Source organism: Eutrigla gurnardus (assembly GCF_963514095.1).
Source record: "Eutrigla gurnardus genome assembly, chromosome: 10".
Lineage (NCBI taxonomy): Eukaryota > Metazoa > Chordata > Actinopteri > Perciformes > Triglidae > Eutrigla > Eutrigla gurnardus.
Window position 1 is genome coordinate 11,199,397 of NC_139924.1, and position 14,682 is coordinate 11,214,078.

General features: G+C 41.3%; 1 protein-coding gene across 7 annotated transcripts in view; it reads left to right on the forward strand.

Annotated features, from left to right (window-relative positions):
* LOC311019813 (RNA-binding protein Musashi homolog 2-like) overlaps positions 1-14,682 on the forward strand; it is a 185,293-nt gene that overhangs the window by 127,505 nt on the left and 43,106 nt on the right. For all 7 annotated transcript variants that reach the window (XM_084019411.1, XM_084019412.1, XM_084019410.1 and 4 more), the window contains exon 8: positions 7,174-7,256. In XM_084019411.1, the coding sequence (XP_083875537.1) occupies positions 7,174-7,256 (83 nt within the window). The remainder of the gene's footprint in view (positions 1-7,173; positions 7,257-14,682) is intronic.

Genomic DNA, 14,682 nt, shown 5'->3' on the forward strand with positions numbered 1-14,682 from the left:
GGGTAGCCCAACTGTGTATTAGGCTGTTTGATAACTAAACAATGAATGAAAGACCTGGATAATTTAATAGCAATGAAAATTGGCTCGTACAAATGAACCTGAGAAAATTACTAATTAATAAACAAGTTGCACAATTGCAAAATACTTATCACTCCACTTTGTTGTCTGGAGACTGGACCTGTTGTGTTGTTCCCCATAGAATGTATATAAGAAGCAGCAGAGCAGCAACCTTACTGGATCTGGATCCATCTGGATTCTGGTGTGAAGCTGCTAACAAAGTTAGCTTCATAATTCAGGGTCAACTTTACAGCTAAGTGTTCAAGTCATCGCGAGGCGACGGTGGCGACGTGGTAGTGACCTGTCAATCATCAGGTAGCCCCGCCCTCAAGCATCCGATGCTTTCTGGTCGATTTCACTCTAAATGGACCATCATTTACTAAATGAACATCATGTTGGATTGAAGAAGACTTGAAACTAGAGATTGAGACCATAAACTCAAGTGAGAAGTAGGGTCATGTTCTCACAGACTTCCATGCAACCAGACTTGTTTTTGCAATAGGCGGAGTCGCCCCCTGATGACCAGCAGAGATAATGCAAGTTTAAGGCACTTCAGATTTGGCTTTACTTTTCAGAACTGGAGGTTGCCACCTGTGTTCCCATTTTTTGCCTTTTAGAAATTATTGTAGCAGGATCTAAAGCCCAACAGCAGGCTAACCGTTCCACTGATGGGGAATGTGTAACATAGCTGAGGTCCACTGTTGAATAGGTAAAAAAGTGGGCACACACACACACACACACACACACACACAAAAACACACACACACACACACACACACACACACACACACACACACACACACACACACTAGCCAGCTCCCGATGGTTGTCTCACATTGATGGAGTGTAGAAATTGGATGCCATTTGTGACAATGCTGTCATCGTGTGCGCCTGTATGTAAATTACTTTTCACACTTGGGAGTAAAATTGAACGAGGCTGCAGAAAGAGATGGAGATGGAACAGTGAGAGCTCAGAGGGAGAAAGCGAAAAAGCAGGAGCACCCTAATGGAGAGAAACAAACAAATGTGCAGTCGTGTTTCTCATAAAGCTGGAGTGACTGAATTTTCTCATTTGTTTCTGGCTGTTATTAGCTGCAGTCGGCAGTAACAGACCCAGAGAATATGCACACACGCGTTGTCAAGAGCAGCAGCTGTTGGAGCCACGCGTACATATTGGACTCTCTTTGTTTTGGAGAGGTTTTTTTTTTTTTGCAAGTGTTATTTTCTTGTGCTTCTCTTTTTATTGCCAGACGAATCAATACTAATCAGACGAAACTTCCTGCTGCTTTGTGCTGTGTTCCTTATGCAGCTGGGTGGAGTTTAATGAAGGAAACCCAAAGATGAAAATACATCTGTTAGCTAACGCACATCGTTCTGCTCGTGTGTGTTTGTGTGTGTGTGTGTGTGTTTGTGTGTGTGTGTGTGTGTTTGTGTGTGTGTGTGTGGGGGGGGGGGGGGGGGTTGATGCCTTTGTTGACTATTACATGAATCCAGGACACATCATTAATATTGCAAAGTAATGTGATACCAAATAGGTGTCATAAAGTGTGTCAGGCAAACAACAACATCAGCAAAGAGGAGCAAAAAAAAAAAACACTCAATGGGCCTCATACGTGAAAGGTTTTTACACTTCAATGTGATTAGGTTTTCTTCTTTTCAAAATATTTGGAGGTAGTTGTTGGGATTTCTTGAATAATTTGCTATCTAGCACAGATTTAATCTAAAATCTGTGCAAATATAATATACAAATAATAGCAATTGAAACAAATGAATCAATTCAATTTTACCCTCAGAAAGAAGCATTTTCTCCTGTGATTTTAAATGGGACATAGATCGTTTTGTAAAAATCAATACAGCAGCATCAGGGAAGTCTCAGTGACATGTCAGCTGATTAAAAACCTCTGTATGAAACAAACCCATGATGTGTTTAAATTATGACTTTCCTTCATTTCAGCTATAGACCTTGATGTAGCGCTGCATGTCTATCTTCCATAAAAGTTACCTTAAATGTTGTTGCATGTTTTAGCAGCTAACTGTTACTTTGTAGCTGTAGCAGTCAACACAGGGTGGACTGATCACAGCAGCTATAATACAATAGCATGTGTTTCAAAGCTAAGTGACAAGTAAAACACAAAGATCCAAGAACACAGTACAGGCTTCAACAATCAGGTAATCTGATGACACTGTAAAAGTGTGATGTACTGAATAGTGCCAACAGTTTCACGGCAGCTTGTGAAATGGTTAAAAAAATTGTGGTTTGTATACATTGACACACATTTTCCAATTGTTTTGTTGCTCAGCACGATACTGGGTTACCTATTCCATGCTAGGTGGCTTTAAAGCTCTTCTGCCTTGTGATGGTACATAGTATGACATAACTAACATAAATATCAGGAGCAGTAGCTGCATGTACAATCGGACCTTGACACTTTTTCAGCTTTTTTACCAATGTTTTACATCTTCTACTGTTGGGGCAGCTTTGGCTCAGAGGTAGAGCTGGTCGTCCTCCACTCAGAAGACCTCCCTGCCTCCATCGTTCCACATGTCCAAGTGTCCTTGGGCAAGATACTGAACCTATGAATACTCCACAAAGGCTGTGCCATTAGCATGCAAATGTCTCTGAATGTTAGTGAGATCCTGGGGGCCCTATGTATGTGTGTGGCCATGTAGTTTATGGCTCACTCACGTGCACTTATTTCATTACAGCTGATTACATTGTCCCGAGCGACAGTGTTGAGGCCAAAATGTAGCGTCGTCTCTCCGGTTAAAATTTTTCACTGTAAATTGACAGTAAATTACTGGCTACAGGGTGCATTATTTTTACAGTAATTTCACAGTAATGTATTATAAATATTTCACAGTAATGTACTGCACATGTTTCACAATAATGTACTGTAAATATTTCACAGTAAAATACAATGCAACTACAGATATATACTGTACCTTCACAGTTGCCATGCCCATGGAATTACTGTGATATAGCAGTATGTAGCTGTATGTAAATTACAGTAATTGTCTGTATTTTAAATGTTTTACTGTAAAAGTAATGCAACTCAGTAGCCAGTAATGTACTGTTAATTTAAAATTTGAATAATACACTAAAAAATTGCAAATGTGACTTGTCAACTGTGATTTTACCACACAAACATGCTTTGGATTTGCTAAATTAAAAGTAAAAACAAGAACAAAGGAAACAAAGACAATACTCATTTTAACGTTTTAATAATTATAAAAACTATTTTACAACATAAACATGAATTTACATTTTGCCGATATATTAATTCCCTGTCTATAAATCAACCAATCTTTTTTAACTATCAATATTCAATAAACCACCAAACATTTTAATCCCCACTGTCAGCCTTGACAATCTTGTTTGACATGAATCAATCAATATTAAATCGCTATCGAATTTACAAACGTCAATTTACAAAAACTTGTAAACATGTACAGTATAAAAATACAGTATAAACAATCAACAACTTGTGAACATATACAATATGAACATTCTGACATAATTGCATATTTTAGCTGTTGCTTCCAATAAAAGATGAAACATAGTGACTCTAACTGCACAACACACAAGCCTCGTGATCAGGATCTTGTCATAGTACTGTGTGTGTGTGTGTTTGTGTTGGGGGGGTTTCTTGAACGTAAAGGTCAGCCAAGACCCCATTGATTCAGCATCTTAATTGTATTTGGGTGGTGACTCCGATGGGGTCTGGCATTAAGACTGTGGCTTTCATTCTGCCTGCTTCTTTGTGTGAGAGGCTGTAAACAGCTCTATGTGCGTGTGTGTGTGTGTGTGTGCGTGTGTGTGTGTGTGTGTGTTGTGGGCCTTACAAATCTTAATAAGTATGAAACGCCATTCCATCACATTGATAATTGCTATGAACACCTATTATGCACCTCCGATGGAAAGTTACATGTTGTTGCATTGAGGGGACCGGTTGGGACAGCTGATGTCAATATAAGTTAGAAAATAAAGAGAAAAGTGATATTTTCCCTATATGGCATGAGGAGACTGTTGTTTGTCAGGGTGTATGGTGCCTTTTGGCCCAGATTGTATACGTTGTGTTGACGTAGTCATCACGGCGTCACCCATTGGTTTGTGGACTTTGGTTTTGAAGTCTTACGTTTGGCATTTTAGATTTTAGATTTTAGATTGATGATGCCATGTTGGATTATTTTTGTGAAGGAAGTGACCATATTTGGACTGCAGCGCGAGCAGCAGAGCGACACACCGAACAGCAACCTTACTGGATCTGGATCTATGTGGATTCTGGATTGAAGCTGTTAACAAAGTTGGCTTCATAATGCAGCATTGACTTCACTTTTCAGAACCAGAGGATGCCACCTGTTTCAAACTCGCTTTTGAGCAGCGCTGCCTCCTATTGGCTAAGTCATCCAGGCAACACAAGGTAGTAGCCTACTGATGGGTGAGAAGTCAGTGGGGGATCATGCTACATATTACATATTATATATATATATATTAGTTGCTATAAAAAATTAAAAAAAACTCCTTCTCACCCCTGGTGGGGTGGTATCTGTGTCATCCTCAAGCTTGGGTCCTCTACCAGAGGCCTGGGAGTTTGAGGGTTCTGCGCAGTATCTTGGCTGTTCCTAGGACTGCACTCTTCTGGACTGAGGCTTCAGATGTTGTTCCTGGGATCTGTTGGAGCCACTCTCCCAGTTTGGGGGTTACTGCCCCGAGTGCCCCCACTACCACGGGGACCACGCTAGCCTTGACCTTCCACATCTGTTCCAGCTGCTCTTTCAACCCTTGGTACTTCTCAATTTTCTCGTGTTCCTTCTTCCTGATGTTGGAGTCAGCTGGGATCGCCACATCTATCACTGTCTTCTGCTCTTTGTCCACCACCACTATGTCCCGTTGGTTAGCCAGGAGCTGTTTGTCAGTCTGGAAGCTGAAGTCCCACAGAACCTTGGCCCTGTTGTTCTCAGTCACCTTCTGGGGTATGGCCCATTGGGATCTGGGTACTTCTATATATATATATATATATATATATATATATATATATAGTACAATAACATTATTTTCTCAGTCTTCATCACCTCCCTCAGTGACAATGCCACCCACCCACCCGTTTGTATGTTGGCTACAGGCTCGATGAGAAATTGCCCCTGACAGCTGATTTGTTGGATGTCAGTGGAGGCTTAGGTCCTGATAAGGAGCAGAAGGAGGGGACGTGGCAGGCAAAGGAAGAATTATACAGGTTTCCTTTTTTCTTGGCTTCAGAAACCTGGACCGAGGTCTTTGATTGTATTTGCCTTGCCTGTCATCCACAGGAACATGCGAATGATTCCAGTTGATGTGTAAATATAAGTCGGCCCTTTTGTCGGAGTGGAGGCTGGACAAGGCCTTTTGAAATGTAAATGCTGTTATTCAACTAGAATGCTACAAACTCATCGCCAACAAATATTGCTTCCTATGGTATGGCGCGTCTGTGGACACAGAGTTGCACCACTCGTCAATGTCAGGCTCAGATATGACAGGTAAATGTGTCGGGCTACCTAGAGCTGTGATAGAGCTACGGAGTATTTGAGAGGGAAGGAAGAGTTCATATATCATGTTGTGATAGTTCCCTGTAGGCTGCTGGGGGTTTCTCAGTGTCAAGGAAGGAACCTTCAACAGCTGATTTTCAGGGATGCTTGGTCATTGAATCCTGCCGACTGATCCATCAAATTATACCAAGGAATTTAAAGGATGCATGTCTGTATCCTCCATGCTTCTAACCCACAATCCTATGTACATTTCTTGTCCCTGATCTGGAAATATGCTTGTAAACCGGCAGTTATTTCACCTCAGCAGTCCGCCAAAATATGTTTGTGAACACGTGTGAAATTGCCATATTCACTCATATTAAATCTACAAGGCCTGATAGTTTCTCCTACTTTTGTTGCGTAGTGAAAGACTCGTTCAACAGATTGTTGAAAGTAGAAATACTAAGGCTAACCAAGATAGTTTTTATGAGTTTTTATTTTGCTTCAGTCAAGTCACAGTCAGCAAGGTAAAATAATTTTACCTGGTAGAGTCTGGTAGATAAGATAATAGCTGTTTATTTTCACTTCTAACTGGGGGAATGAAGGGTTTATATAGACTAAACCAGAGTTGGTGATTGTTGACGGTAGAGAGCCGAAGCCAAGTTTTATTTTGTCACTGTGTTTCACAATCATTTAAGAAGAAGTGCTGTATCAATTATCATAATCAGAAAAAGCCTTGTTTTTATACATTTTAATAGGCATATATTTTTTGAATCTGTGTATATTGTTTAAAGGGATACATAATCCATATTCCTTCAAGAAATTGCGATGTACTGAATTAGTCTAAATATAGATATGTCCAATGTCTGCACCACAATGATTTGTCTGTCTGCTGTGTAATGGATGCTTTTCTGTTGATTCACAAATATCCCTGTGTGACCTGCAAATGATCAGCTAATGCTCGTGAATCCTTATATAACCCTGTCTTACTTCCTTTTCCTTTCATGGTGGACATGTGAATGAAACGCAGTAGGATTTAATATTGAGAAAGACTACAAATGGCGGGCTGTTGAGGAGGTGCATGGGTCCAACAACACAGGACGTTCAACCATGAGACCAATGTTTGGCACCCAAACTATGAATTTAATCCTAAATCTAACTATGAGGGTTTTTGTCTATCGTTGATTGTCGCCCCGACTGACAGAAGAAAAAAATTCATGAACGATACTTCCGCCTTAAATACATTAGTTTGATTTCACAATGTGCATCCGTGTTGTAAACATCCGTGTTACACAAACAAGTCTAAGACCTTTATTTGTCTCCATGGCTCTTATTCTGCTCTTCACTCTGAATCAAAGCATTGAGGTCCAGTTGTGAGATGTGTATCTCTTTGATTGTTGCATCAGGACTCTAAAGCTTAGCGAGCCAGAGGAAGCAAAGGAAGCTCTGTGTGAGGTGAAAGGCTCCATTTCCACCTCTTAATCGATAGAAATGACTCTTCTTGGCTTTTGTGGAATCATGACCAAGTGTCCCCTCCTCCCCCTCTTTTCTCTTTCTCTCCTCTTTCTCCCCTCTTGCCATTATTCTCTCTCCCCCGTCTGTCTTCCTCTGCAGGTTTTGGCTTTGTAACGTTTGAAATTGAGGATGTGGTGGAGAAAGTCTGCGAGATCCATTTTCATGAAATCAATAATAAAATGGTGAGTGGCTCCCATTGTATTTCAGCATGTCTGACACAGATCGGGATTAATATTTGATTTTCCTCAGTGTGGCAGTGAAAAGGTGATTGTGGAAACTGATACCGGACCAGTCAGGGTGGAAACACACACACACACACACACACACACACACACACACACACACACATACACCAGTGAGATACTGAGAGAAGTGGAGGTCAGCTGTCTGTTCTCAGCAACTGATCACTAACCATGAAATTGTGTGTACGATCCCAAAGCATGCAAAAGGGCAGAACAACCCAGCCCTACCTCTGCCCCCGTGTTCAATTTCCACACCAGGATGCTCTGCAAATTAGACCAGAATGGTCGGACATGACTGAAGGTTTGTCATTGTAACAGATACAGCAAGGTCACAGTGAACAGAAGGTCCCAGGTTAGTGGATCTGCTCCCAACCTTCAGCTTAAATGTTCAAAGCATTATCTAGTGTTTGTTGTGATTGGGGGACTTTTAATGGTTCAGTCCAGAACAATGTCTTGCTGGTTCCATGGCTAGTGAACAAACTACCATTATGTCACATTATATCAAATATCTTCCATCTGCAAAATCCCTCCAATTGACCCCAAAAAACAAAACCCAATGACCTGAGGTCTGGACTACGAAGTGGGTTCAGCACACCCAGGGTGTCTTTAGGGTATCTGGTCCCACTAACCGGTCCGATGACGGTGGTTCTCAACACGGTAAATCAACCAGCGTTTCTCAATCTGGCTGTGAGGGTGTTCACATTAAAATCAGCGGAGTTTACAGCATTCAACCAATCACAACCAATACTGTCAGTGAGCAAACGAAGAGCGAACTATAATATAAGACAAATATGAACACTCCAAATACATAATCAGTCTAAAAGCAATAAATCACAGAGCATGAATAGGTCTGACTACAGTGATATTGTGTGTTACATTAAATTAATGTGATACTTAGATGTATTATTATACAAGAGAAGATATTTAATTCATCCTTTTGGGTAAATTACCCTTTCCTTTCAGCTTTATTCTTTCAGTTGCCACCCTGGAGGTGTGAAATGGACATGGAGTAAATAGAAAATAGCATATATAGAAGAACATTCAAAGTGGTAAACAGGCGAACCTTCTTATCTTAAAATCGACTCGACTCTACATAGCATGACCCACTAACACCCCCCCCCACCCCCCCCAAAAAAAAACCTTACCTATAGCACTCTGATCTTAGCACTGTCGCTCTTAACGTACTACGTTACTCAGATGAGGACCTAACACTTGTTCTATTTTTAGCTCTTACTTTATCGGCAATGATACGTTGTGGTTTCTTTGTTTCCGTCTTTTGACAAATGTACTTATTGTAAGTCGCTTTGGACAAAAGTGTCTGCTAAATGACCTAAATGTAAATGTAAATGTAAAATCACACAGCAACATCAACGAGCTGAATAAGATTAGTGACAAAAAATATGATTTATGGTGCCGTCAGATTGCTGCTAGACCACCACGTTAATACAGGTGTGTTTGCATGCAGGTGACCTGCCTGATAGTGTTTCGTATCTCAGTGACTGTTGATTTTGGAAGTCTGAACAGCAACAAATGTGGATTCAAGTGGAATATTTAAATGTATTATGAATCTTGGAAATTATTACGGTTATCTTTTTTTCAATAAAGTCTGACTTTTGGACTTTAAAATTCTCTTATTGGAAAAACAATCCCCCACAGTCTAATTCTACAAATGCTAATGAGTGTTCCCTGATCTTTATCAAATTTGAATGACAGTGTTAAACATGAAGCTCCAAACTATTCAAACAGCCCTACTTAGATATGAAAGTCAACAGCTTTGAATTATAATCGCCTATTCATTTTTGATTTGGTTTCGAGTCTGTTGTACAACACTGAAGTTGGATTTGAAAGAATAAGATGAAATATTGTCTTACATACAATAAGAATGCATTTAAGTAACACATTGATTTAACGGAATACACCCATGTAATGATCAGATATTTACTCAACTTTTACGTTGGTTGATTCAAACATAACCTGCCACAGAGCAAAATACATGAATTTTATATACTATACTAGTGTAAGCGCTAATCATACTCGAGTACAAGTACACAATAGTTGTACTTTAGGACAGTACTTGTGAGTGTAATTAGTTACATTCCACCATTTTGTTGCTTTTTCTAATTTAAATTAATAAATGTTAATTATGTTTCTATTCCATAATCCTAATCCTAATAAATATTATTAACAACTTAAATCAATTCATACTTAATCTGGAAAGAGCCTCAAAATATTTTTTTTATCAAAGAAAAAGAAAATTCCCAGGGGCAGATCCCCACAGGATCCCCAACCTGATCCCATAAACGCCATCAGGTGACACGTAACTTGTCAGACAGGCTGCACAGATGGCAGCGATAGCTGGATGTGCACGTCCCTGCTGTCGAGGATAATGTATCTCCACGACTGTCACGTCGCCTCGCCCACCTCCCATCCACGTTCTGGACCCACCTGATTATCTCAATATCAAACTACCCCCTCTGTATTTCTGCCACAAGTGGTTTCGGGTCCCCCAGTATGACTACTGACACCGCTACGTCTGTTACGGTTTCATCTGCTGATTCCTGACTTGACCCGCCCCCTCACTCTGCACTTCCTCCTTCTGCTCTGCTCATATTTTTGAGTCCACACACAGTCCTTCACATTGTCTCGCCTTAATTAAGAGGATCCCTCGCTGCTGTCAATGTGAGCTCTTTCTCCCCCGGTCTCATTATTATCACTGAGTCAGCATGTAACTAACACCATCCAAACAGCCCAGACTTGTAGACAGTAGGAAGAAGCCCCGCACCTGCTAGCTATTGATTTTCACATGATAGCACATCACATGTTCTTATTGTTTGGGGAGCTCAACAGTGCTGACCGTGATTTCTTTATTTTAGTCGATAGGTCCCCATGGAGACGCTGCAGCCCCGTCCTCCTTTCACGCCGCTCATCGACTGGCCCGCTTTAAATTGGGCTGCAGGGGAATTGCATGCATTGTTATCACCAGCGGGGGAGGGCACATAAGAAGACATGGTGAAACAGAAACATAGAAGACAAAATACAGTGTGGAACCCCAGCCCTCGCAGGCAATAATACCAAGTTCCAACTCAGTACAGAAGTAGCAGTAGTTTTTCTTTATTTGCTTTTGTTTGCTGTCAGCGTGGACTAATATAAGCCCCTATTTCCCAAATGCATTGTGAAAATACAAGAGTACTTACCTACAGCAAGAAACACACACAAAAGCTGCAATTTTGTTTCCTGAGCTGAATTACATTGTTGGGGTGGTGGAGGTTGAAACAAACACAGGATTTTCTACGAGCAGACCCGTGTTCATGTCCCAGTGTTTTTGAATGATTCTGAAGTTACATTGCTGATGTTCATGGTGTGTTTTCCATCCCCATGTTACATTGTTTAGGGTTAACATACTTATTTTGAGGTGTTTCTCCTGAAACAGATTTTGGTTTGAATTCACAACCTTAACCATGTGTTTCCTTTGACTGTGCGCTGGGCTACACATTTCATTAAAAAACGATGCAAAGCATCAGCATGTGATGACTTCCAATGAGAACATGTCGGACTTCAGTGCAGGGTTAATTTTGCCTTCGATGGTAAATAATTGCCTTTTTTTTCCAGAAAAATATGTAAAATTAGGTGAAATACAATTGCCGCTTTCATTTTGCGGGAGCACCTAGAGGCATAAACAGAGATGGGTGTTCTTCTAATATTTATCTGCTGGTTAGATGCAGTGAAAGGATGCGATGCACCATGTGACCTGAGCTACAGCCTCTCTGGGGTACTGCTGACCTCACTCTCACTGCTCAGCAACACCAATGTGTGTCGACAAGGGAATACAGAGACACGCAGCTGAACAATATGTGTGACCGATATATGGAAGTGCTCATCTACACACTGTGTACAGTCCTATTTCCACCTTAAAAAATACACTTACAGAGCTTGTTATTGATTCACTTAATTATTCATTGATGTATGTATCATGAAGTTACTACTAAACAAGAAAAGAAACATTTCCTTAACAGGATTTGAAAATTGATTTAAAGTTTAGTCCCTCTTCATGTCCGTATAATCACATTTCTGCCCTGGAGCGATTTTAAGGGCATACTTATCTCTCTTTCCTACACAATAAGAAATGTGAAGTCAACATAACTGCTGAACACTGTTTTAAAAAAGACCTTCAGGACACTGTAGGATGTCTCGCTGCAATCCGATTTAAACAGAAACAGGAATGTAGTGTCTTAGGTCTGCCCAGTCTGACAGAGTTTTGCTCGGTGCCGTCTGAGGACCTACTGGAACTACTGACATCAGGAAGTGAATAATAAAACCTTTGACCACCGGCCGGTTCCACCTGAAATGGATCGGCCTTTCTGGAGTCATCTTGTTCTTCTTCTTGAACACTTTTCAGGTTTCACCAAAAACAGAGCAGTGTTAGTGTCTGTATGCCATCTAGTGGACTGAAGCTTTAGCTATTTGATTCCAGAGTGGATTGGTGTGATTAATGGACTGAAGCATCTACTGATTGTTACAAAAAAAAAAAAAAAAATTAATCTGACTTGTTAGTCGATTTTGGGATCACTTATTGTCATATACTCAAGTTAATTCCTACTAGACAATAATGATGCATTCATATCGTATAAGAGAGCTCAAGCTTTACCTAGCATGTCTGCAAAGATCCTTATGCATCCTGCTGTCTCACCTCCTCCCCATTATAAATAACACAAAGTATTTGTCTATGATCAATCTCTCTCATGTTTAATATTGGTAGGTCGATCTGTACCAAACTACCATCCTCTTCATTAAAGGCACCCAATCTCATACATTCTGTTTCAATGTCATTGGTTTCTCTTCTGTTTCCTGCCTGATAAAGAAACTCTTCCTCAGCTACAGTATCAATATCAGAAGGATTGCAGACATATTCTGTCTCTTCTGTGTTCCCCTGGTTCCAGTAAAATCCCAGATTAACCAACAGTGTCCAATAGTAGCTGCCTTCTATCCATGCTGAGGTTGAGGGACTCCATTCATGATGTTCATTCCAAGATAGCATGTCAGATATACAGCATAGACCCTCTACTGTGGTTGGGTTCTGCCCCAGGGTCTTCCCTTAGTTGAACAACCTCAGAGGGAGGTGTCCAAGAAGTATCCTGATCAAATACCCGAGTCACCCTAACTGGCTCCTTCCAGTGCGAAGGAACACAGCGGTTTCTCTACAGAGCGTCGATCGTGTAGAGATCACAGGCAGACAGACAGACAGAAAGATGAGAGGGGAGATGGAGGGAACAGCTTCCTGCACATAATTGTGTACGTCAAATGGCAACAACAGCAGTTGGTGGCCGGTGCTGTAATGCTAACCAGGCTTTATGACCTCCTCACTGGATGTAATGTTACACATAAAGAAGGGGGATGGCACTCTGCTTCACCCCACGCTCTATAGCAAGGACACACACATATACATTAATAGCTACAGTAAGCATGCACCTGCTCCTATAAGAAATCCTGTCTCAGTCATTTAAAAGCAAAGCAGACCTCGATGGTCCAGCTGGGGTCGGATTGAACATCTCATTTTATGACATCTATATCAATGTCAACGGTCCCTAATGTTAAATCCCCATCAAGGATTGTTCTTCTAAAACTAGCTTAGGAGGTAGAGCGGGTTGGCTGGCAACCGCAAGATTGCCGGTTCGATCCCCGGCTCCTTCTAGCTGAGTGCCTGGTGTCCCTGAGCAAGACACCTCACCCTAATTGCTCCTGACGAGCTGGCTGTCGCCCTGCGTGGTTGACTCCACCGTCGGTGTGTGAATGTGTGCGTGAATGGGTGAATGTCAGTCATAACTGTAAAGGGCTTTGGATAAAAGCGCTATATAAATGAGGACCATTTACCACATAATAATAATTTGAATTTGAATCACTCATAGAATGGTAATTAATGGTATCACCCTACTCATGTTTTGTTCAGTTTGGTGAGTTCAGTCACACACAATGCATTATTGTGAGCTCTTACCAAGGTACTGAGCCTGGGATGCGGTCAAATAGTCTATTTTGCTTAGGAAGGTTCCGAACTGAAGAAGTGACCCAGAAGTAAACAAGTGGCTGCCATGATAAGAGCCGTTCGGACTCTCTAAATGCAAAGGAAAGGAGCTCCAATGCTTCCTTTCAGATATCCAGATATTCAGATTTAACATAGGATACAACAAGTGGACGACGCATTTTTGTAGTCCATTTGTAGTTTCTCCAGCGGAGACGCACGTCAATCGCCGGCGCCGGTCATCAGCTGTCAATCATCAGCGGGCGCATTATAATGACGTAGCTTAGTGAAAGTCTGGTCGGATTCGGATCTGAGCACAGAGGTCGACTTTTCTGAAATCCTTTTGAGTTCTCCTATCGCCTTTCCTTAACCCTGTGACGTTTCACCCTAAGGTCAAGGAAAAGGCATTAGGAATAGGAGTTAGGACCAAATTTTTTGACTATTCGACTGCAACCCTGGTAAAGGTCAGTGAGGACATGTTTTAATGACAAGCCTTCCTGCCTTACTGTCTTCTGTCTGTATTTCTGTGCTCTGCTTTTGTCACCCGGAGGGTTACTAATTGCACCCTGCCAAGTGGCCAAGGCCCATCCACCACTCTCTGTCTTCCCTCGGGGACATGAGTGGGTGGCACTGCCAATCTAAAGCCAACACTGAGAGACATTTACTGTCGGCTGGCAGAGCACTTCTCTATTTACAGATTTAAGATCTAAACAGCTTCTCTAACGACTTAAAGATGGAATGTGTGATTTGAATCCAATACACCCATTTTATAAATTCAGCGCATATCTCCTCACAGTCGGCTAGCTGTCCATTTTTACATGGACTACAGTTTTGTACAAGGAAACACCATATACTACATATAAGTAGAGGATGTAGTTGTCATGATCACCCGTTGATTTGTGGACTACAGTTTGAACCCTAGAGTTTGGCATTTTGGCCATCACCATCTTGGATTTTAGCCGATTTTTGAATTTTTGCAACCAACGAACAGAAGAACTGTGGAGGACTGACGGGTGCAGCTGAGGAACATCAGCGGCAGGGCAGCACCCTGAGCAATTAACAAAGCTTCATAATTCAAGGTCAACTTTACAGCTAAGGCCTTTGCACACTAGATCATTTTTGTGTGATTCATTTTGTTATTTTTCTAACCTGTATTTAGTCCAATTGACATCAGCGATAGAATGCCACTGTGTGATATTGCGGCATTTACTTTTCCAGACCACAGACGATTTTTCTGATATTTGTTTCCAACATGTACACATCGGACCAATTCAAAGGCATGTTGTTGACAACGGCAGTTTGCCCCTTGTGTGGTGTTCATACTTGTTACACAGCCAATGTTCACGGGTCTGG